The sequence below is a fragment of the Pleurodeles waltl genome, chromosome 7 (genome assembly GCF_031143425.1).
Source record: "Pleurodeles waltl isolate 20211129_DDA chromosome 7, aPleWal1.hap1.20221129, whole genome shotgun sequence".
Taxonomy (NCBI): domain Eukaryota; kingdom Metazoa; phylum Chordata; class Amphibia; order Caudata; family Salamandridae; genus Pleurodeles; species Pleurodeles waltl.
In genome coordinates, this window is record NC_090446.1 from 1,542,115,523 (window position 1) to 1,542,139,122 (window position 23,600).

The window sequence follows — 23,600 nt, forward strand, 5'->3', positions numbered from 1 at the left end:
AGATTAAATATTCCAGCCTAGTCCAGTCTACAGTGAGTGACTTGTGTACTTGTTTTAGACAGATATATACAGATTAAAGACACCAGCCCAGTCCAGTCTGCAGTGAGTGACTCATGTAGTTGCAATAAACTGATATCTACAGATTAAAGATGGGAAGCCTAGTCGAGTCTATAGTGAGTGACTCATGTAGTTGCTATGGACAGAGATCTACAGATTAAATACACCAGCCTAAACCAGTCTTCAGTGAGTGATTCATGTAGTTGCTACAGACAGATATCTACAGATTAAAGACACCAGCCCAGTACAGTCTGAAGTGAGTGACTCATGTAGTTGCTAAGGATTGATATCTACAGATTAAACACACCAGCCTAGTCCAGTCTACAGTGAGTGACTCATATAGTTGTTATAGACAGATACCTACAGATTAAAGACACCAGCACAGTTTATTCTGCAGTGAGTGACTCATGTAGCTGCTAGACAAAGATATCTACATATTAAAGATGGGAAGCGTAGTCCAGTCTATAGAGAGTGACTCGTACACCGGTTATAGACAAATATCTACATATTAAAGACACCAGCCCTGTACTGTCTGCAGTGAGTGACTCATGTATTTGCTAAGGACAGATATCCGCAGATTAAAGACTCCTGCCTAGTCCAGTCTACAGTGAGTGACTCATGAAGTTGTTATAGACAGATATATACAGATTAAAGACACCAGCCCAGCCCAGTCTGTAGTGAGTGCCTCATGTAGTTGCAATACACTGATATCTACAGATTAAAGATGGGAAGCCTAGTCCAGTCTACAGTGAGTGACTCATGTAGTTGCTAAGGACAGATATCTACAGATTAAAGACACCAGCCTAAGCCAGTCTACAGTGAGTGACTCATGTAGTTGCTATAGACAGAGATCTACAGATAAAAGACACCAGCCCAGTACAGTCTGAAGTGAGTGACTCATGTAGTTGCTAAGGATAGATATCTACAGATTAAACACACCAGCCTAGTCCAGTCTACAGTGAGTGACTCATATAGTTGTTATAGACAGATATCTACAGATTAAAGACACCAGCACAGTTTAGTCTGCAGTGAGTGACTCATGTAGTTGCTATACAAAGATGTCTACATATAAAAGATGGGAAGCGTAGTCCAGTCTAGAGAGAGTGACTTGTGTAATTGTTATAGACAAATATCTACAGATTAAAGATTGGAAGCCTATTCCAGTCTACAGTGAGTGACCCGTGTATTTGTTATAGACAAATATCTACGGACTAAAGACACCAGCCCTGTACAGTCTGCAGTGAGTGACTCATGTAGTTGCTAAGGACAGATATCCACAGTTTAAAGATTCCATCCTAGTCCAGTCTAGACTGAGTGACTCATGAAATTGTTATAGACAGATATATACAGATTAAAGACACTAGCCCAGTTCAGTCTGCAGTGAGTGACTCATGTAGTTGCTAAAGGCAGATATCTACAGATTAAATATGAGAAGTCTACACCAGTGTATAGTGAGTGACTCATGTAGTTGTTATAGACTGATATCTACAGATTAAAGACACCAGCCCGGTATAGTCCGCAGTTAGTGACTCATGTACTTGCCAAAGACAGACATCTACAAATTAAAGATGGGAAGCCTAGTCCAGTCTACAGTGAGAGACTCATGCAGTTGTTATAGAGAGATATCCACAGATTAAAGACACCAGCCAAGACCAGTCTCCAGTGAGTGACTCATGTAGTTGTTAAAGACAACTATCTACTGATTAATACAGGCATGCCATTCCAATCTGCAATGAGTTACTTACGAAGTTGATATAGAGTGGTATTTACAGATTAAAGATGGGAAGCCCAGTTCAGTCTACATAGAGTGACTGATATAATTGTTATAGACAGATTAAGTACAGGCAGCTTCGTACATTCTACAGTGAGTGACTCATGTAGTTGCTATAGACAGGTATCTACAGACTAAAGATGTGAAGCCTCGTTCAGTCTACAGTGAGTGACTCATATAATTGCTATCAACAGATATCTACAGATTAGAGACCCCAGCCTAGTCCGGTTTACAGTGAGTTACTCATGCAGTTGTTTTATACAGATATCTACAGATTAAAGATATCAGCCCAGTCCATTCTGCAGTGAGGGACACATAGATGTTATAGACAGGTATCTACATATTAAAGACAGGATGCTTTGTACAGTCTACAGTGAGTTACTCGTGGAGTTGCGATATACAGATATCTACGGATTCAAGACAGGCAGGCCAATTCAGTCTGCAGTGGGTTACCTATGAAGTTGCTATAGAGTTGAATCTATAGATTAAAGGCGGGAAGTCCCGTTCAGTCTACAGTGAGTGACTCATATAGTTGCTGTAGACAGATTAAACACTGGCAGCTTTGTATTTTCTTCAGTGATTGACTCATGTAGTTGCTATAGAGAGATATCCACATATTAAAGACGGGAATCCTAGTCCAGTCTGCAATGAGTGGCTCATGTATTTGCTATAGACAAATATCCACTGCTTAAACATGGGACATCCAGTCCAGTCTAAAATGAGTGACTCATATAGTTGCTATAGACATATTAAAGAGAAGCAGCTTTGTACAGTCTATAGTGAGTGACTCATGTAGGTGCTATAGACAGATATCTACATATTAAAGAAACCAGCCCAGTCCAGTCTGCATTGAGTGACTCATGTAGTTGCTATACAGAGATATGTACAGATTAAAGATGGGATGCCTAGTCCAGTCTGCAGTGAGTGACGTGTGTATTTGTTATAGACAAATATCTACGGACTAGAGACACCAGCCCTGTACAGTCTGCAGTGAGTGACTCATGTAGTTGCTAAGGACAGATATCCACAGATTAAAGACTCCAGCCTAGTCCAGTCTAGACTCAGTGACTCATGTAATTGTTATAGACAGATATATACAGATTAAAGACACTAGCCCAGTTCAGTCTGCAGTGAGTGATTTATGTAGTTGCTAAAGGTAGATATCTACAGATTAAAGATGAGAAGTCTATACCAGTCTACAGTGAGTGACTCATGAAGTTGTTATAGACTGATATCTACAGATTAAAGACCCCAGCCCAGTATAGTCCGCAGTTAGTGACTCATGTACTTGCCATAGACAGACATCTACAAATTAAAGATGGGAAGCCTAGTCCAGTCTACAGTGAGTGACTCATGTAGTTGTTATAGAGAGATATATACAGATTAAAGACACCAGCCAAGTCCAGTCTGCAGTGAGTGACTCATGTAGTTGTAAAAGACAACTATCTACTGATTAAGACAGGCATGCCATTCCAATCTGCAATGAGTTACTTACGAAGTTGATATAGAGTGGTATTTACAGATTAAAGATGGGAAGCCCAGTTCAGTCTACATAGAGTGACTCATATAGTTGGTATAGACAGATTAAATACAGGCAGCTTCGTACATTCTACAGTAAGTGACTCATGTAGTTGCTATAGACAGATTTCTACAGACTAAAGATGTGAAGCCTCGTTCAGTCTACAGTAAGTGACTCAGATAATTGCTATCGACAGATATCTACAGATTAGACACACCAGCCTAGTCCAGTCTACAAGGAGTTACTCATGTAGTTGTTTTAGACAGATATCTACAGATTAAAGACACCAGCCGAGTCCAGTCTGCAGTGAGTGACTCATGTAGTTGCTAAGGACAGATATCCACAGATTAAAGATGGGAAACCTAGTCCAGTCTACAGTGAGTGAGTGATGTAGTTGCTAAGTACAGATATCTACAGATTAAATACACCAGCCCAGTACAGTCTGCAGGGAGGGACTCGTGTATTTGCTAAGGAAAGATATCTACAGATTAAAGACACCAGCCTAGTCCAGTCTGTAGTGAGTGACTCATATAGTTGGTATAGAGAGATATCTACAGTTTAAAGATGGGATTTCTAGTCCAGTCTACAGTGAGTGACTCGTATACTGGTTATAGACAAATATCTACAGATTAAAGACACCAGCCCTGTACAGTCTGCAGTGAGTGACTCATGTATTTGCTAAGGACAGATATCCACAGATTAAAGACTCCAGTCTAGTCCAGCCTACAGTGAGTGACTCATGTAGTTGTTATAGACAGATATATACAGATTAAAGACACCAGCCCAGTTCAGTCTGCAGTGAGTGACTCATGTAGTTGCTATAGACAGATAACTACATATTAAAGATGGGAAGCCTAGTCCAGTCTATATTGAGTGACTCATGTAGTTGCTAAGGGCAGATATCTACAGATTGAAGACACCAGCCCAGTCCAGTCTGTAGTGAGTGACTCATGTAGTTGCTGTAGAGAGATATCTACAGATTAAAGATGGGAAGCTGGTTATAGACAAATATCTACATATTAAAGATACCAGCCCTGTACTGTCTGCAGTGAGTGACTCGTGTATTTGCTAAGGACAGATATCCACAGATTAAAGACTCTAGCCTAGTCCAGTCTACAGTGAGTGACTCATGTAGTTGTTATAGACAGATATATACAGATGAAAGACACCAGCCGAGTCCAGTCTGCAGTGAGTGACTCATGTAGTTGCAATAAACTGATATCTACAGATTAAAGATGGGAAGCCTAGTCGAGTCTATAGTGAGTGACTCATGTAGTTGCTATGGACAGAGATCTACAGATTAAATACACCAGCCTAAACCAGTCTTCAGTGAGTGATTCATGTAGTTGCTACAGACAGATATCTACAGATTAAAGACACCAGCCCAGTACAGTCTGAAGTGAGTGACTCATGTAGTTGCTAAGGATTGATATCTACAGATTAAACACACCAGCCTAGTCCAGTCTACAGTGAGTGACTCATATAGTTGTTATAGACCGATACCTACAGATTAAATACACCAGCACAGTTTATTCTGCAGTGAGTGACTCATGTAGCTGCTAGACAAAGATATCTACATATTAAAGATGGGAAGCGTAGTCCAGTCTATAGAGAGTGACTCGTACACCGGTTATAGACAAATATCTACATATTAAAGACACCAGCCCTGTACTGTCTGCAGTGAGTGACTCATGTATTTGCTAAGGACAGATATCTGCAGATTAAAGACTCCTGCCTAGTCCAGTCTACAGTGAGTGACTCATGAAGTTGTTATAGACAGATATATACAGATTAAAGACACCAGCCCAGCCCAGTCTGTAGTGAGTGCCTCATGTAGTTGCAATACACTGATATCTACAGATTAAAGATGGGAAGCCTAGTCCAGTCTACAGTGAGTGACTCATGTAGTTGCTAAGGACAGATATCTACAGATTAAAGACACCAGCCTAAGCCAGTCTACAGTGAGTGACTCATGTAGTTGCTATAGACAGAGATCTACAGATAAAAGACACCAGCCCAGTACAGTCTGAAGTGAGTGACTCATGTAGTTGCTAAGGATAGATATCTACAGATTAAACACACCAGCCTAGTCCAGTCTACAGTGAGTGACTCATATAGTTGTTATAGACAGATATCTACAGATTAAAGACACCAGCACAGTTTAGTCTGCAGTGAGTGACTCATGTAGTTGCTATACAAAGATGTCTACATATAAAAGATGGGAAGCGTAGTCCAGTCTAGAGAGAGTGACTTGTGTAATTGTTATAGACAAATATCTACAGATTAAAGATTGGAAGCCTATTCCAGTCTACAGTGAGTGACCCGTGTATTTGTTATAGACAAATATCTACGGACTAAAGACACCAGCCCTGTACAGTCTGCAGTGAGTGACTCATGTAGTTGCTAAGGACAGATATCCACAGTTTAAAGATTCCATCCTAGTCCAGTCTAGACTGAGTGACTCATGAAATTGTTATAGACAGATATATACAGATTAAAGACACTAGCCCAGTTCAGTCTGCAGTGAGTGACTCATGTAGTTGCTAAAGGCAGATATCTACAGATTAAAGATGAGAAGTCTACACCAGTGTATAGTGAGTGACTCATGTAGTTGTTATAGACTGATATCTACAGATTAAAGACACCAGCCCGGTATAGTCCGCAGTTAGTGACTCATGTACTTGCCAAAGAAAGACATCTACAAATTAAAAATGGGAAGCCTAGTCCAGTCTACAGTGAGTGACTCATGTATTTGCTAAGGACAGATATCCGCAGATTAAAGACTCCTGCCTAGTCCAGTCTACAGTGAGTGACTCATGAAGTTGTTATAGACAGATATATACAGATTAAAGACACCAGCCCAGCCCAGTCTGTAGTGAGTGCCTCATGTAGTTGCAATACACTGATATCTACAGATTAAAGATGGGAAGCCTAGTCCAGTCTACAGTGAGTGACTCATGTAGTTGCTAAGGACAGATATCTACAGATTAAAGACACCAGCCTAAGCCAGTCTACAGTGAGTGACTCATGTAGTTGCTATAGACAGAGATCTACAGATAAAAGACACCAGCCCAGTACAGTCTGAAGTGAGTGACTCATGTAGTTGCTAAGGATAGATATCTACAGATTAAACACACCAGCCTAGTCCAGTCTACAGTGAGTGACTCATATAGTTGTTATAGACAGATATCTACAGATTAAAGACACCAGCACAGTTTAGTCTGCAGTGAGTGACTCATGTAGTTGCTATACAAAGATGTCTACATATAAAAGATGGGAAGCGTAGTCCAGTCTAGAGAGAGTGACTTGTGTAATTGTTATAGACAAATATCTACAGATTAAAGATTGGAAGCCTATTCCAGTCTACAGTGAGTGACCCGTGTATTTGTTATAGACAAATATCTACGGACTAAAGACACCAGCCCTGTACAGTCTGCAGTGAGTGACTCATGTAGTTGCTAAGGACAGATATCCACAGTTTAAAGATTCCATCCTAGTCCAGTCTAGACTGAGTGACTCATGAAATTGTTATAGACAGATATATACAGATTAAAGACACTAGCCCAGTTCAGTCTGCAGTGAGTGACTCATGTAGTTGCTAAAGGCAGATATCTACAGATTAAAGATGAGAAGTCTACACCAGTGTATAGTGAGTGACTCATGTAGTTGTTATAGACTGATATCTACAGATTAAAGACACCAGCCCGGTATAGTCCGCAGTTAGTGACTCATGTACTTGCCAAAGAAAGACATCTACAAATTAAAAATGGGAAGCCTAGTCCAGTCTACAGTGAGTGACTCATGCAGTTGTTATAGAGAGATATCCACAGATTAAAGACACCAGCCAAGACCAGTCTCCAGTGAGTGACTCATGTAGTTGTTAAAGACAACTATCTACTGATTAATACAGGCATGCCATTCCAATCTGCAATGAGTTACTTACGAAGTTGATATAGAGTGGTATTTACAGATTAAAGATGGGAAGCCCAGTTCAGTCTACATAGAGTGACTCATATAATTGTTATAGACAGATTAAGTACAGGCAGCTTCGTACATTCTACAGTGAGTGACTCATGTAGTTGCTATAGACAGGTATCTACAGACTAAAGATGTGAAGCCTCGTTCAGTCTACAGTGAGTGACTCATATAATTGCTATCAACAGATATCTACAGATTAGAGACACCAGCCTAGTCCAGTTTACAGTGAGTTACTCATGCAGTTGTTTTATACAGATATCTACAGATTAAAGATATCAGCCCAGTCCATTCTGCAGTGAGGGACACATAGATGTTATAGACAGGTATCTACATATTAAAGACAGGATGCTTTGTACAGTCTACAGTGAGTTACTCGTGGAGTTGCGATATACAGATATCTACGGATTCAAGACAGGCAGGCCAATTCAGTCTGCAGTGGGTTACTTATGAAGTTGCTATAGAGTTGAATCTATAGATTAAAGGCGGGAAGTCCCGTTCAGTCTTCAGTGAGTGACTCATATAGTTGCTGTAGACAGATTAAACATTGGCAGCTTTGTATTTTCTTCAGTGATTGACTCATGTAGTTGCTATAGAGAGATATCCACATATTAAAGATGGGAATCCTAGTCCAGTCTGCAATGAGTGGCTCATGTATTTGCTATAGACAAATATCCACTGCTTAAACATGGGACATCCAGTCCAGTCTAAAATGAGTGACTCATATAGTTGCTATAGACATATTAAAGAGAAGCAGCATTGTACAGTCTATAGTGAGTGACTCATGTAGGTGCTATAGACAGATATCTACATATTAAAGAAACCAGCCCAGTCCAGTCTGCATTGAGTGACTCATGTAGTTGTTATACAGAGATATGTACAGATTAAAGATGGGATGCCTAGTCCAGTCTGCAGTGAGTGACGTGTGTATTTGTTATAGACAAATATCTACGGACTAGAGACACCAGCCCTGTACAGTCTGCAGTGAGTGACTCATGAAGTTGCTAAGGACAGATATCCACAGATTAAAGACTCCAGCCTAGTCCAGTCTAGACTCAGTGACTCATGTAATTGTTATAGACAGATATATACAGATTAAAGACACTAGCCCAGTTCAGTCTGCAGTGAGTGACTTATGTAGTTGCTAAAGGTAGATATCTACAGATTAAAGATGAGAAGTCTATACCAGTCTACAGTGAGTGACTCATGAAGTTGTTATAGACTAATATCTACAGATTAAAGACCCCAGCCCAGTATAGTCCGCAGTTAGTGACTCATGTACTTGCCATAGACAGACATCTACAAATTAAAGATGGGAAGCCTAGTCCAGTCTACAGTGAGTGACTCATGTAGTTGTTATAGAGAGATATATACAGATTAAAGACACCAGCCAAGTCCAGTCTGCAGTGAGTGACTCATGTAGTTGTAAAAGACAACTATCTACTGATTAAGACAGGCATGCCATTCCAATCTGCAATGAGTTACTTACGAAGTTGGTATAGAGTGGTATTTACAGATTAAAGATGGGAAGCCCAGTTCAGTCTACATAGAGTGACTCATATAGTTGGTATAGACAGATTAAATACAGGCAGCTTCGTACATTCTACAGTAAGTGACTCATGTAGTTGCTATAGACAGATTTCTACAGACTAAAGATGTGAAGCCTCGTTCAGTCTACAGTAAGTGACTCAGATAATTGCTATCGACAGATATCTACAGATTAGACACACCAGCCTAGTCCAGTCTCCAAGGAGTTACTCATGTAGTTGTTTTAGACAGATATCTACAGATTAAAGATATCAGCCCAGTCCATTCTGCAGTGAGGGACTCATAGATGTTATAGACAGGTATCTACAGATTAAAGACAGGCAGCTTTGTACAGTCTACAGTGAGTTACTCATGGAGTTGCGATATACAGATATCTACGGATTCAAGACAGACAGGCCAATTCAGTCTGCAGTGGGTTACTTATGAAGTTGCTATAGAGTTGAATCTATAGATTAAAGGCGGGAAGTCCAGTTCAGTCTACAGTGAGTGACTCATATAGTTGCTGTAGACTGATTAAACACTGGCAGCTTTGTATTTTCTTCAGTGAGTGACTCATGTAGTTGCTGTAGAGAGATATCCACATATTAAAGACGGGAATCCTAGTCCAGTCTGCAATAAGTGGCTCATGTATTTGCTATAGACAAATATCTACAGATTAAAGATGGGACGCCCAGTCCAGTCTAAAATGAGTGACTCATATAGTTGCTATAGACATATTAAAGACAAGCAGCTTTGTACAGTCTATAGTGAGTGGCTCATGTAGGTGCTATAGACAGATATCTACAGATTAAAGACACCAGCCCAGTTCAGTCTGCAGTGAGTGACTCATGTAGTTGTTATAGAGTGGTATCTACAGATTAAAGTCAGGAAACCCAATCCAGTCTACAGTGAGTGACTCATATAGTTGCTGTAGTCAGATTAAAGACAGTCAGCTTCATACAGTGTGTAGTGAGTGACTCATATAGTTGCTATAGACAGATGAAAGACAGGCAGCTTCATACAGTCTACAGTGAGTGAATAAGTTTGCCGCTATAGACAGATATCTACAGATTAAAGACAGGCAACTGAGGCCAGTGAGCATCTCATACTATTCATGCACTGGTTTTTCCACTGCACAGCAGCTGATTAACGAAAGAAAGACGATTGGGGACCGTGTAAGTGAACCTAGAGGAGAAGGGAATCCATACTGAGTAGCAGTTGCAATTAAGTGAATTTCTGTCCAGGGAGGCTGCTGGGGGAGGGCAGCAGGATTGGAATACATCCCCTCCACCTTGAATAAAGCCTCTGCATATAACATAAAGTGCCTCATTCTGTTTCACAGGTTGAAAGCAAAGGCTTCAATTCCATCACAGTTGCAGTTCGAAGCCTTCACTCGTGGTTTTCCATCGCACACACTTACCCATAACCACCTACATTAGGACATGAGACAAGTGGCATGATTGGGAGAAGTGTAAATGAGAGAAAACATAGACATAGGACATACTCTCTGCCTTGTCATTGCTGGGCTCAAGGTGATCCACAGGTTTTATTTGTCATTAGAACACTTCACATAGTAATTGTGAAGGTATACAAATCAGCAACCTCTCCACATAAACCAACTCAGTCAGCTTTGAAAGGTAAATGGAATTTAATGAAAGTTGAACACAGAGGAATATGACTATTTTGCTGAATACACACACACACACACTCACACGTTGCCACATTTTTAAAATACCTCAGGCTACGTCAATAAACACTCCTTGGTTGAAGGACAGCCAATTTTGCAGGTGGCATCTGTAGCACTAGAAAATACGGCACATAATTTACATATTATCCCAGGCACTTAGCAATATATACAAAGAGTGGTGATGAAATACCTTGTCTACTACACGCATTAGCATTTGAATAAATGTGAAATGTCCTCTGAATCTATTCTTTTACAGCATTTCACAGAATCTTCAGCAAAACAGTTTTAGTTGTTCGAGTTCAAACGAGAGTGCAAGAGTTATCTAAAAGTTTGTTTTCTAATCACAGATCACTTTATAATACTTCTCTGTCAACCAAACAGCCTATAATCCAATTTTTAAATGTCTTCGTACTTGTAAACTAACTTCCTTGCTGTGAGATCTGGCTTCAGCAACCTTGCAGCACAAGCATTGCAAAAAAAGTCATGCCTGAATTTAAAAGATGGCTGTCATCTCTCTAGATATGTGAGAATCTGTGTCCCACTTGGAAATGTAGGCTCTGATTTACACTTTTTTGTTGCAAAACTGCACTAACTCAGTTTTGCACCAGAAAGTTTGGCACCGGCTTGCACCATTTCTGTGCACCAGACAGGCACCATATTTATGGAATGGTGCAAGCCAGTGCAAAGGGTAGGCTAGCGTAAAAAAAAATACGTTAGTCGGGTGGGGCTGGTGGTATGGAAGAAGGGAGTTTTGCACCAAAAAATGACATTAGACAGGTTAGAGTAAAATGAAATGACTATAACCTGCCTAGAGTCATTTTCGGACGCAAAACCATCCATTCCAAATGACTCCTGTCTTAGAAAAGACAGGAGTCATGCCCACCACCCCAATGGCCAGCACAGGGGACCGGGGTCCCCTGGGCATGGCCATTGCACCCAGTGCCATGTAGGGGTGCCCTTTGGACGGGCCACCAATGGTACTTTAAAAATATAAAATTAAATACTTACCTTTACTTACCTATACTTACCTTGGATGGGGTCCCCCATCCTCCGCAGTCCCTATGGTGTGGGTGTCCCTGGGGCCTGGGGAGGGCACCTGTGGGCTTATTCCTTGGTGTTCCACCATGTAAATAGGCCCACAGGTCCCCTAATGCCTGCCCTGACCCAGGCGTTAAGAAATGGGGCAAAGCAAGCTTTGTCCCATTTTTTGACCCCTCCTCCCTGCAGTACACCATTTTTGCACGGGAGAATAAATATGGCGTTAAGACCATATGGTCATTTTTCGCACAAGAACGCCTACCTTGCATCTCATTAAGGCAAGGTAGGTTTCCACTTCCAAAAAATGACTTTAACTCCATAAATTGGGCACTAGACGGGTCTAGCGGCAAAGTATAAATAAGGAGTTAGTTTTGCACCGAATTACAGTAAAATAATTACGCTAATTCAGTGCAAACAGAGTATAAATATGACCTGTAGTGTCTTATTTACAAGGAACTGATGCATCGCGCATCACTACATCAGTTCTGAATGATAATAGTAGCCTATTGTGTGGGGACCAATGTAAAAGTCTGTCAAATGGTGGAAAAGCACTGTGTTCACTTTTACATTGGTTCTGGATGTAATGTGTGCGGTATGGCTATGGGTGGAATTACAGTGGGCATAGTCTACTTATGCGTATGTACATACCTGAGGATGAGTGCCAGTGTAATTAGAGTCAATGCAAGTGTATGTTGTAATACTGGGTGGCAATAAATGTGTTACCTACCTTATGTGTGTACTTAGCTGTTGTCCTTTGCAGTACACTGGCTTGGAGTCGGGACCCATTCCTCCATGGAGAAGTGACCATCCTGGCGTGTCCCTCACAGGGAGTACAGAACGTCACATAGCCTTGCTGCAGTGGATGATGGTGTCATAGGTGCAATGGTATAAGGTTGGTCAAGGGGTCCTACAACATGAGTGTCACATGTGTGGACCCACTACTAGTAGATGGGATGGGAAATACAGACATATCCAAGTGTGTACACTGACTTCTAATGGTCAGATTTGTGTTACAAAGCCACTGATATCTCGAACTTTATTGCAGGATTACTTGAAATTGTTTCAAAAATACACAGAAATAAAACAAGAATAAAAATCAGAAGAAGTGTAGATATGAAATATGCAAGAAAAAGTGCATTCCCACCTCGCAAATCGTCTTCAGCCTACATATAAAACAATATGGTATGCATACGTTTGGTGCGCGTCATCTACGAACAAGAGGTAAGATTGAGAAATATACAACTGCAGAGAGCTGACATGCTACAATGTTGGCAGAGAAATGCTGCATTTCATCATAACAAATCAGCTCCTGCCTATGTAGAAATATGGAATGCATTCCTGAGTACAAATCCTCCACTGCAATGAAGTCATGAAAAAGAGAACTACAATCAGGCACTGTCTTCCTGCAGTGCTAACAAAAGGGACTTAAAAGGATGAAACAATAAGATTAAAGTGTATAGATGGTGCATACCATCATTACAAATCGTCCTCTTGAAGTGAGATGATGCATAGAGGCCTTCGTGCAACATTTACAAGAGATGCTAAAAAGTAGTAAGGAGTTTAAAAGGCATAAGCCCCTTACGGAACCTCATTACAGGTCATCTACATGCCCAGTGCTCATATATTTTACCTACTTTACCTATGTACCATATGATCGCAGCAAGGAGGCTAAAGTGTTCTGTGCAAACCGTAGTAAAGATGGGTGTTAGCAAAAAATCTAAAATATGTAAGTGTCGGGCATTTCATTAATGAGGCTCCTTTTCGGGCAGCGCTGCCCCTCCCAGTGCTAACCCTTGCTGATCCCATGCTTCCCAGAGGACCCTGCTGGCTTCAACAAAGAATTTCCCAAAGCAGGCAACCTTCCTGGGGACTACCGCTGCGAACATGTACTTCAGGGCCTCTTTGCATGTTATCAACCCAAATTTCAGAAATAGGGGCTTTAATAATAAGCATCTCTGTGAGACCAGTCCCAGACAGCAGCATATAAGATGGATTACTGATTCAGTATGATGTTTACACAACGTGCAGTGCTGCTAGAAACCATGTGGATTTCCAATGACATTTGTACTCCCAGGCAGGAAGAGTTAAGAGCCACATCCGAAGAATGCTTTGAAAAGCTTGAGCACCCAATGCTGCTTTTAGAGAGCCACATATGACTCCTCAAGACCATCTGCACCTCTGATATTCCTAATACAAGCAAAGCCTCTTTCCCTTGAGGCCCGCACCCCATGCTCTTTTAAAGTCTTTTTTAGCAGCTCCATTGATATAAGGGGTTCCTGCGTGTAGGAGCCAGATCGAAGAATTCCTCTGCACTCCTTAAGTACTTGGCCCAGTTGCTGGAATTACCTATGAGGATTACTTTCAGGGACCATTGCAAACTACCAATGTTAGCTTTGCAGGCTTGGCGCTAGAGCTTAATTGCATCCTATTACTATTCTCTCCGGGACAAATTCTAGACGTATTCCTGCGTGCCCAGTGAGTCTAGGAATCTGAAATATTTTCTTGTAGGCTTTCATGTGACAGTTCTCAAACAGGGCGGTGATAGTTGGTGATAATTTGGCCTTGATGACTTTCCTAATTGCCTCTGCAGTCAGAGATTAAAGCCGGTAATAGAGTTTGGACAGGAGGTAAGTAGTTCTCTCTGCTTTCGCTGCTAATGATGCAGCCTGATTTGAGGTTGTGCTGGAGTCTGATATCCAAACCCCAAAGTAGTGGTACTTAGATTCTGTCTCTACCTCTAACAGGCTGAGATTCCATTCCATCAGATGTTTTTCGGATAGGCAGCCAAAGTTCAGAACCTTAGTCTTAGCCGCATTTGCCCGTAAAGCATTTTTTATGTTATAGCAGTGCAGTATGTCCAAACCCCTTTTCAGCCCTATCCGAGTCTGGGTGCACATACTGAATTATAGGGAGCTTTGTCTCACAAAGTTTCAGGGGGAATGTATTCCCTTTGAGCAACTCCCCACCCAGGTCAGCCGTGTATAGGTTGAAAAGAGTGGGGCGATGATGCAGCCTTGTTTTAAACCTCTGTTGGTATACATTTTTCTGTTGCATGCATCTGGGATCTCTTAATTCGCACCCATGTGCCAGACTATAGTGCAGTTATGGACGCCGGCAGCTTTCTGGATATCCCCCAAGCGGCGAGTTTCTTCTAAAGGGTATTGTGTTCAACACCATCAAAAGCCACACTATAGTCAATAAAGCAAGTGCAGAGTGCAGCTGATGAGGACCTCTGTGCCCTGGTACCCAAGTATGAAAGAGAAAGTACGTTGTGTGTAGTAGAACAATTGGATCCAAACCTGGTCTGATACATGGGTATGATCTTATTTTCCATGATCCAGTTTTCAAGCTCTTGTAAGAGCCCTTTTGCAAAGGCCTTACCATCCACATCCAATAATGCTATCAACCTATAATTTTATGTTCAAGTAATGTCCCCCTTTTTGTGTATTGGGTGCAGAATCAACTCTTTCCAGACTTCTGGAACCACAGAAAACCATAGGCAGTCATTGAATAAAGTGGTCATGGGCTCAACCCAGATATCGTCACCTTTGAAAATGCTCCCCAGAAGCTCATTTGTTCCTGGTGCCCCATCACGCTGAATACTGCTAAGGATGGTGTGCACTGTCTCGGCTGTAACATTTAGGGATCTGTTATCAAGACCATCTAATACATGTTGCAGCCCTGCAGTGCTTTGAGCGTCTGCGTAACCTGGATCCACATATAACTTTACCACATGCCTTTTCCAGCCGCAGGAGGAGATCACACTGTCCTTGCTGGTGATGTGTGAATAGGGGGGGTGTTTACATAACCCCAGAATTCTCTGCTTTTCCTTGGTGACATCAACACATGTATTCGTAACCAGAATTCTTCTATATCCTTTGTCTTTAGATTCCAAATCGTTTTCTTGTGTTCTTTCTTTGCCAGCCTCCTAAGGGCTTCCGTAGAGGATGATGTATTTTTCCTATATCGTGATTCCGCCTGCCGGCACACTTTCTTACTGCGTGATACTCCCAGGATGCTGAAACTTTATTGACCCCACTTCTTTTAGCCCCTAGTTGCTGATGCTGACTGGAGCTGGTTAGTGCACCATGGAGCATTATAATCATGGTTCTCCAATGGTCTACCACCCATTTTGCCCCAATTTCTAGCACTCGAGGACCATTGGCCTGTTTCCATAATGCAAACTTTACAGAACAAGCTGTGTCCCATTTGGTCCGTTTTACCAATAGGCATAGATTATATGTTAGTTGCTTCCCACTAGCTGTATAGGTCAGATGCCTTGCCGCTCCAAGACCGATTTCAATTACCACAGGATTGCGGTCGTTTTCGGTTCTGCCAATGATCTGATGACTTGGGCATCTAGCCCACAGGGTTGTTTTTGCAAAGATGTAATTTTTTTTTTTTTGTGGTCTTAGGCTCTCCTGGTCCAGTCCTTTTGGTGCCAGTCCTTTTTAGAACCAGTCACAGGTCCATGGCATTGGGGGTACAGCAACACCATCTCCCAGCATGCACCAGTGATGACAACAAAAGTCAGAGGGGCAATTTGCAAACAGTCCTCTTTAACTTTCCTGGTCTGTCACTTAACAGGGGACTATCCAACTAGTCCTTGGAGTTCACTCCTTGGCCCTTTGGTACAAAGAGGCACAGGTCCAGCCCTCATGGTTCTTTGCAATGAGTCAAATTGCATGAGCAGGCCTTTTGAAGTCCTCCCTTGGTGCAACAGATGCATCCCTTAATTGTGCAGCTTCTCTTTGTGCGGGTAAGAAGTTCAGAAGATGTGGTCCTTTTTCTGTTCTGAGGTGTTGGGCTCAAGTTGCCTACATTATTCATTGCACACGCTCGTGGGAAGGTGGGACACCCTAGCAAGTGGTCTACCACTTCCTACAAGCTACCCAACCCACCTTATGACTATTCCTGGGAAGTGTGGCATCACCCTATTTCAGAATGGACACATTCACCTAACTTTAACATGGCTCAGCTCTTCCTCCTAGGCTTGGGACTCTCTGCCTCTCCCCAGAGGGGTTGCTTCTAAAGACACCACACTTCTTTCAAGTTTACTACTATTCTAATTGCGCCAGAGACAGTCTGGGCCCAAAACGTAGAGAAGGGCGAAGTTTTAAGATCAGTGACATCTGTTCTATGGGAAAACTCACCCTTGAAGTGTAACTAGCCTGTGGCTACCACCCTCATTCTTTCAGGCGATGGAACTCACACCTCCACCCTTCAGATAATCCTTTGTCCTAGGCTTTTACAACAGTACCTAAGGTCATCAAAAAGTGGGACAAAATGTAGAGGTAAACCAGCAAAAAGCCGTCAAGCCCCCACTCATAGACCAAATAGGATGAATGTATGTACATGTGAGCTTGCACAAAGTAGAACCAGTGTAGTCCTGGAGACAAGTCTTATTCATTATGGTAAAGGTGCACACTTTAGTTTATGGTAAAGTTTTAAGTGCAAGCAGGTGTTCACTTAATCAAGACAGAGACCAAGTACAACTAGTGTGAGTTGTGTGAGATGGAGACATATGTTTCAAAAAGGTTGTGGCTTAAATCAAAGATATGTTGCAAAACATATGAGAAAAACTAAATTTTCTCCTTACAATTCATAGTTAAACTGTGGATTTCTGTGTACATGCTGACCTCAATGTCATGTGTTACTACAGAAAAATGTATATACACTGGATATTTATAAGGTGCAGATATTTATTTCTAGTTTAGTGAAAATGTTGAGACATTAGACATTGTTAAAGCATGTATAGTGGATGGGTGATTCTTAGATTGTTAATTTGAGATAGTTGTAAGTTTTGTTGTAATGGTGAACGCCATTCTTCAGGAATATGTAGCTGTACTTTTACAAACTACAAAGGGCTGTTCATGGGGCCTGTGGTGCATGCCTTATCAGTGGCAAAGCATAGATGCAAAGCCATTGACTTTAATTTCTATGCCAGATGATCTCACTGAGGTAAGACATGGCCTTTAGCAGTGCCCAGCCATGCTTTAGCACAGTGATGCATTCACTATAAGTGGCCAACCCACTTTTCACATGGTCTGTTTCCTACTCAGTGCAGATGGATGACTGCGTAATCTGCTACTCCTGCCCTTCCTGACCACCTTCAGTTACCAGCTTGTTGACACTGCTTATTGACCCTGCTCTTCCCATCCACCCTCCATTGCCAGCTTGCTGCCTCTGCCCCTCTGACCTGCCCTTCATGGTCCATGTGCTGCTCCCACCACCCCTGTCAGCCCTTTGTGGTCTATTGTGCTGCCTCTGCCCCTCCCTGCTGCCCTGTTGCCATGTTGAATCTCCCTCCAGCCGGCCCACGGTAGTGCTTGTGCTGTCTGAGATTCCTAGTAGCACCAAGATGCCCTTGAAAGTCAGCTTGCTGCCCTTCTCCTCTGCAGTCCATATGCTGCTCCTGCCTGCTGTACACATCTGTTGTGATGCCCCTCCCTCCCTCTCCAATATACCCTCCAAGGTCAGTTTGCTAGCCCTGTCCCTTAGGCCAGCCCTCTGTGGTCCTTTTGCTACCCTTCACCATTGCTTTTCCTGCATGATTCGTTGTCCTTCCCCAGCCCATTGCCTTCCAAGGTTGGCTTTCTGCCTCTGCCACTCCAGCCACCTGTGGTTGGGTGTGCAGACCTGCAAGACATGAGCTATAGCAGCCTTATCTATTTCCACGAAAGTGAGATCTATGGAACAGGATAGTGGCCATTGCAGGAGTCTAAGAAGGCTGGAGGGAGTAACAAAGACTGCTAGTTTTGGCCCCTAAGCCCTATCCAAGGTGGAACCTAGAACATGGAGTCCACTGCTGCAGAGTTATATTTAGATTGAATTGTCTCCCCGACAGCTGTGCCACCAGATACGTTGGGTTGATAGGAGATGTACCGTGTGCAAGGGGGCAGGGCAGAAAACTGACCATGCATTCTTTGTCTGCCCAGTTTTAAAGCCAGTTAGATGTCATTTTTTAAAACCCCTGATTCCGAAGTATAGTATTGAATCAGGTAGATCAGCCACTCAGTTCCTATACATCTCAGTCAATGAGAAGATATGTTATCAAATGTAATTTTGTATTAAAAATGTTAACCATGCAATCTAATTGTATTTTAACTGAATGTAAAATGTCTAAAACTGAATGAAGACAAATTCAGAGGTGTTGGTGGTAGGAAGCAACCCCTCCCTCAGAAATAAACGTAGCTGGCCGAATGAGCTAGGGACGCTTCCGGCACCTGCTTCATCTGTGAAGAGTTTACGTGAATGGGTTGGTGAAAGGCTCACTATGGAAATCCAGGCACAAAAATTGGCAGCATGTTGCTTTGGACTTTTTTGTGCCTTAAGAAACTTCTTGAGCTTTCTTCCTGTCAACCTGCACAGAACAGTATTTCAGGGTCTCATCAACTTGTGCTTGGTCTATGGGAACTCTATCTTCTTAGGCAACTCTTAATATGTTACCAACCAGCTGCAGATGATGCAGAATGCAGAAGCACGCATGCTTTTTAGAATTCCCATACGCACCTCAGCTGAGTTGCACTGGCAGCTCTTCACTGGCTGCCGGTCCGGGAAAGAATACGACTCAAGTCCCTATGCCTGGTCCATCAAGCTGTACAAAGAAGAGGACACTTGCCAGTGTCTAATCTCTTCCCATGTCCCAAACAAACCTTACTCTCCGGGGGTCAACACTTTCTCTGGGCTCCTAGGATTTAGAAAGTAAGGAGAGGTGGAAGCTCTTTTGGATTTCTAACTACTAAGCTCTGGAACGAGCTCCCTTCCCACATTAGACAGGAGAAATCAGAAGTCTTTAGAAAACCACTAAAAACCAATTTATTTAAGGGACTTATAGCTGTCTTTATCCAGAGCTAAAATCTTGCCAGAGCTGGGAGGCCCATTGGGTAGCCATGTGCTTTATAAATTCTGGAAGATAAAAATAGAAATAGAAATGTCTGACATAGCTTTAAGACTGATTTGTTGATTTACTGAGATCTCCTTTTGTTGAATCTAAAATGTCATATGTGGTATTAGGCTGAACATGTCTATTTACTGTAGATCTCTTTGTAGATCTAAAAAATGTAAATCTTGAGCAGCTCCTCTCTCAGTCCTCCAAGGTCATCTTGCTGCTGTTTCCCCACCGGCTTCCCTTGTGGTGCCCTGTGCTGCTCCTGCACTTCCTACCTGACTTCCAAAGCCAGTTTGCTGTCCCTGCCCATCCAACTTACCCTCATTGGTCTGTGTGCTGCCTCTGCCCAGACACCTTGCCATCTGAGGTTAGCTTGCTACCCCAACCACATGCCCTCTATTGTACTTATTCTGACCCTGCCCATAGCCACCTGACAGACGTGGTCCCTTGTGTTGCCGCTGACTTTCTTGCCAGGCTCAGTGGCGTAACAAAGGCCCCAGCATCCGCCTGCGGTACGGAAACCTCCAAACTCCAGGGGGCCCCCAGCACAATACCCTGGACTCAAATTTCCTGAGTGAGTACAGAGGAAGCCCAGTCCCTCCAGACTAGCGAGTACAATTGAGTGGCTCTCTCAATCAGCTGGAACACTTTCTGCATCCTACTTTCAACAAAAGCACCCTTTCACTACAGTGCAACAATATTTACATTGTGCTCAGGGTAATTTTTGTGCAGGAAGAAACTAAAGCAAATAGTGTTTTTAAGGCTTTTTAAATATAAAGCTAATTTTTGTGTTAGGTCTGCGTGAAAATGTAGCCCAAACATGAAGCAAAATCTGATGTAAATCTATTTTTGTACTGGCTTGCTTTTCAGTTCCACTCATAACAATAGACTTCCCTTTATTATTATGAATAGACTGCTATTGCAGACGTTTATGACATCTCAACATAAAGACTTCCATGACTAACATAATATAATGTTACTATTTTTAAACCAAGAAAGGATGTTCTAGCAGCAACCAGTTCTGAGTTTTTATATATATATATATATATATATATATATATATATATATATATATATATATATATATATATTGTTTTCACTATTCTTGAATGGGGTTCAACTTACAACTTGAAAATAGAGCATGAAAACTTGGAGATTGGGAAAAAAAACAAGAATTACTTTTTCCCCACACTGGTGTTCAACCAGCAGTGTTTCTCAGGCAACAGTACTTTACCGACAGAACACCACAACTTTTTGACACTTTCCACAAAAAAAACCATATGTTCTTATGCAGGAACAGTGTCGGGCTGGTACTGGAGGACTTCAGGTGAAACACTGTCCCCAGTGTCATTGATGATCCTGATGAACAAGTGGATGCGTCTGCTTCATCAAGCTGCTGCTCTGCTCTTATTGGGCATCTGAAATCAACCGACCTCATGTGTTTTCACATTACTGACATCCTTGTATGCTGTAACACAAAAGAAATCTTTGACACATAAGTGGCAAATGATGATTCTCGCACTTACCTTTTTCTCCATGTGTTAGACCGAACAAGGTGAGATAGTGGTTCCCTAAATCTTTTGCTTTTTCCTGTAGGTTTTTCTGATTCTCTCTTAGTGGCCTTAGGGCTCTGGCCCCTTTCTTACTGTAAGTACAGTGTGAAATTGCATGCACATTTCCTACATATGTTAAGAAGTGGTGCTGGCCAGTGTGTCCATGTGTGCTCACTGTTGTTCTAACCATGTGCTGAGCCTGTCATAGCAGGCCTGTGTGTGCGCACTGGCACCTATGGTGTCCTTAAACATTAGCTCAGCCTGTCACAGCAGGCCTCTGTGTGCACTCTTCTGTGGTGTTTTTAAACATGTATCCCACCTGTCATAACAGTCCTGTGTGCGCGCACTTGCAACTGTGGTGTTTTTAAACATATATTCAGCCTTTCAACGCAGACCTGTTTGTGCACACTTGCACAAATAATGTTCTTAAATATGTGTCCAGCCTGCCCCTAGTGTCAGGATACTTCAATTCGATTTCCTCAGAAGCAGAAGATAACTCCTCAGTCCCGACCTGAGCTGCTCACAACGAATATTAATCCTTTGTGCTGAGTACCCCGGAGGGGGAAAGGGGAATGGGATGGTAGAGAAATTGCCACAGAGATGATGAACGCCAGTACTCAGTCTGCCTCTTCACATCTAAGATTGGATACAGCACCTGCAAGAGTCACAGTCGCAATTACTAGGGACATACAACATCAGTTTTTTTCACTTTCTACTCTCAACACTTAATTCTCTTTAATTCTATTATTTCTTCACTCACCCTGAGTTCTTTGTAGCCTTGCTTCTCTCTATAAATGATAGCTCTTCTTAAAAAATGCTTATTACTGATTCTGGAAGAACTTCTTAACCATTGTTACAGATTGGTTTTATGTTGCTATATATATATATATATATATATATATATATATATATATATATATATATATATATAGTTGGTGATAATGCGTTCTTCAAATCAGCTGATGTTATTTAATTTCGCCTGTCTTATTGTGACTTCTGTCAATACTTGTATTTGTAAATGCTTGTTTATTAAAGTTTGTTTCTCCTTTCTTACTTCAACATTTGTTGATAACTTGTATTTGTAAATGCTTGTTTATTACAGTTAGTTTCTCCTTCCTTACTTCGACATCTGTCAATAACTCGTAGTTGTAAATGCTTGTTTATTTAAGTTCGTTTCTCCTTTAAACTCTATTTGGGTTTATTACCATTGAATTTGTAAATGCTTATTTGTTAACAGTTCTTTTCTCCTTTAAACTTGGCCTTCGTTTATAACCTTGACATTTGTAGATACTTGCTCTTTTAAAGTTCGTTTTTTCTTTGACTTTAATATCTTAAACAAGAACCTTGTAAACATAAGGTTAATTCAAACATTAACTCTGTAGCCTTGCCGACTTCCACGGGAACGGTCTACTATCAAACTCTTCGAATAAACCTTGACAATATTTATCCGTTTTCTGTAATATAATCTTCAAATGTAATTTTACCTCACAGGAGTTTCTGTTCTGAAGCGAGCTCTCTCTCCACACAGCTGATTCCTGTCAGACCTCAGTTGAAGTGCAAGGCTTCCAGCTGGAGAGCTCGTAACCTAGCAACCAACCGATTGCAAGACTAGAACTGTAACTAACCTTCAGGACTCACAGCGGTCATCTTGGATTTTCTCTTCTTGATTCTTCCTTTGAAATAAGCGTAAGATCACTCTGCAAACCTTCTTCCAGTTTGGGCTTTGCTGTCTCCACTGAGGATATCTCTTTGCTTTTCTCATGCACTTCTTTGATTTGACTTGGCAAGTTTGTGTGGTCATGACAGTACTCCCCCTCAAGGAACAGTTCTCCAATTTGGGTTTGCTTGGGTAGGTTCTATGAAAGTTTCTCACTAATCTTGAAGCATGTACATACTCATGCGCTCCCAGGATCGTTCCTCTGGACCATAACCTTTCCAATCAATTAGATAATAAAGCTGGCCATTACGGATTTTGGAATCTAAGATTTGATTGACCTCATACTCTTCTGCAGAGCTAATCTGGATAGGAATTGGAGGGGAGTTTTGACGTAAATTTGGAGGACTGTTCTTTAACAAGGAGACTTGGAAAACAGGATGTATCTTTAGATGAGCTGGCAACTGCAATTTAACTGCCACTGGATTGATCATCTTGTCAACTTTGAATGGGCCTATAAATCATGGCTGAAATTTGCGATTTCCTTTGAGACGTAAATGACGAGTGGATAACTCAGTCTTTTGCTTGAATGATGTTTTTTCTAGCCCTAACTAACGTGGTCTGCAAATCCCTCACTATCTCTTCTACTGCAGGCACTGAATCATCTTCTTTACCCAACATTACATTAGGATGTCTACCATGGTTCAGATAGAAGGGGGTGAACCCAGTGGTGGAATGAACAGCATTATTGTAAGCAAATTCAGCTGCCCACATCAACTCGGGCCATTCCTTCTCTTTATCAAATAAATGGAGTCTTAAATACTGTTCTAACTCTTGATTCACTCTCTCTGTTTGCCCATCAGTTTCAGGATGGTAACTGGTAGAGTAACGAGAATCAATTCCTAATCTTTTACTAAAGGCCTTCCAA

The 23,600-nt window shown here is 41.8% G+C and overlaps 1 protein-coding gene across 3 annotated transcripts in view; it reads left to right on the forward strand.

The window, feature by feature from the left end:
• The window catches only part of LOC138246668 (carcinoembryonic antigen-related cell adhesion molecule 6-like), a 282,280-nt gene that overhangs the window by 198,094 nt on the left and 60,586 nt on the right, over nt 1-23,600 (forward strand). Inside the window, exon 5 of one of the 3 annotated variants that reach the window (XM_069201419.1) lies at nt 12,335-12,460. The exons of the other annotated variants lie outside the window; for them this stretch is intronic. Within the exon in view, the coding sequence (XP_069057520.1) occupies nt 12,335-12,451 (117 nt within the window). The 3' untranslated portion in view covers nt 12,452-12,460. Of the gene's footprint in view, nt 1-12,334; nt 12,461-23,600 lie in introns of those variants that run through there. 3 annotated transcript variants of the gene reach the window in all.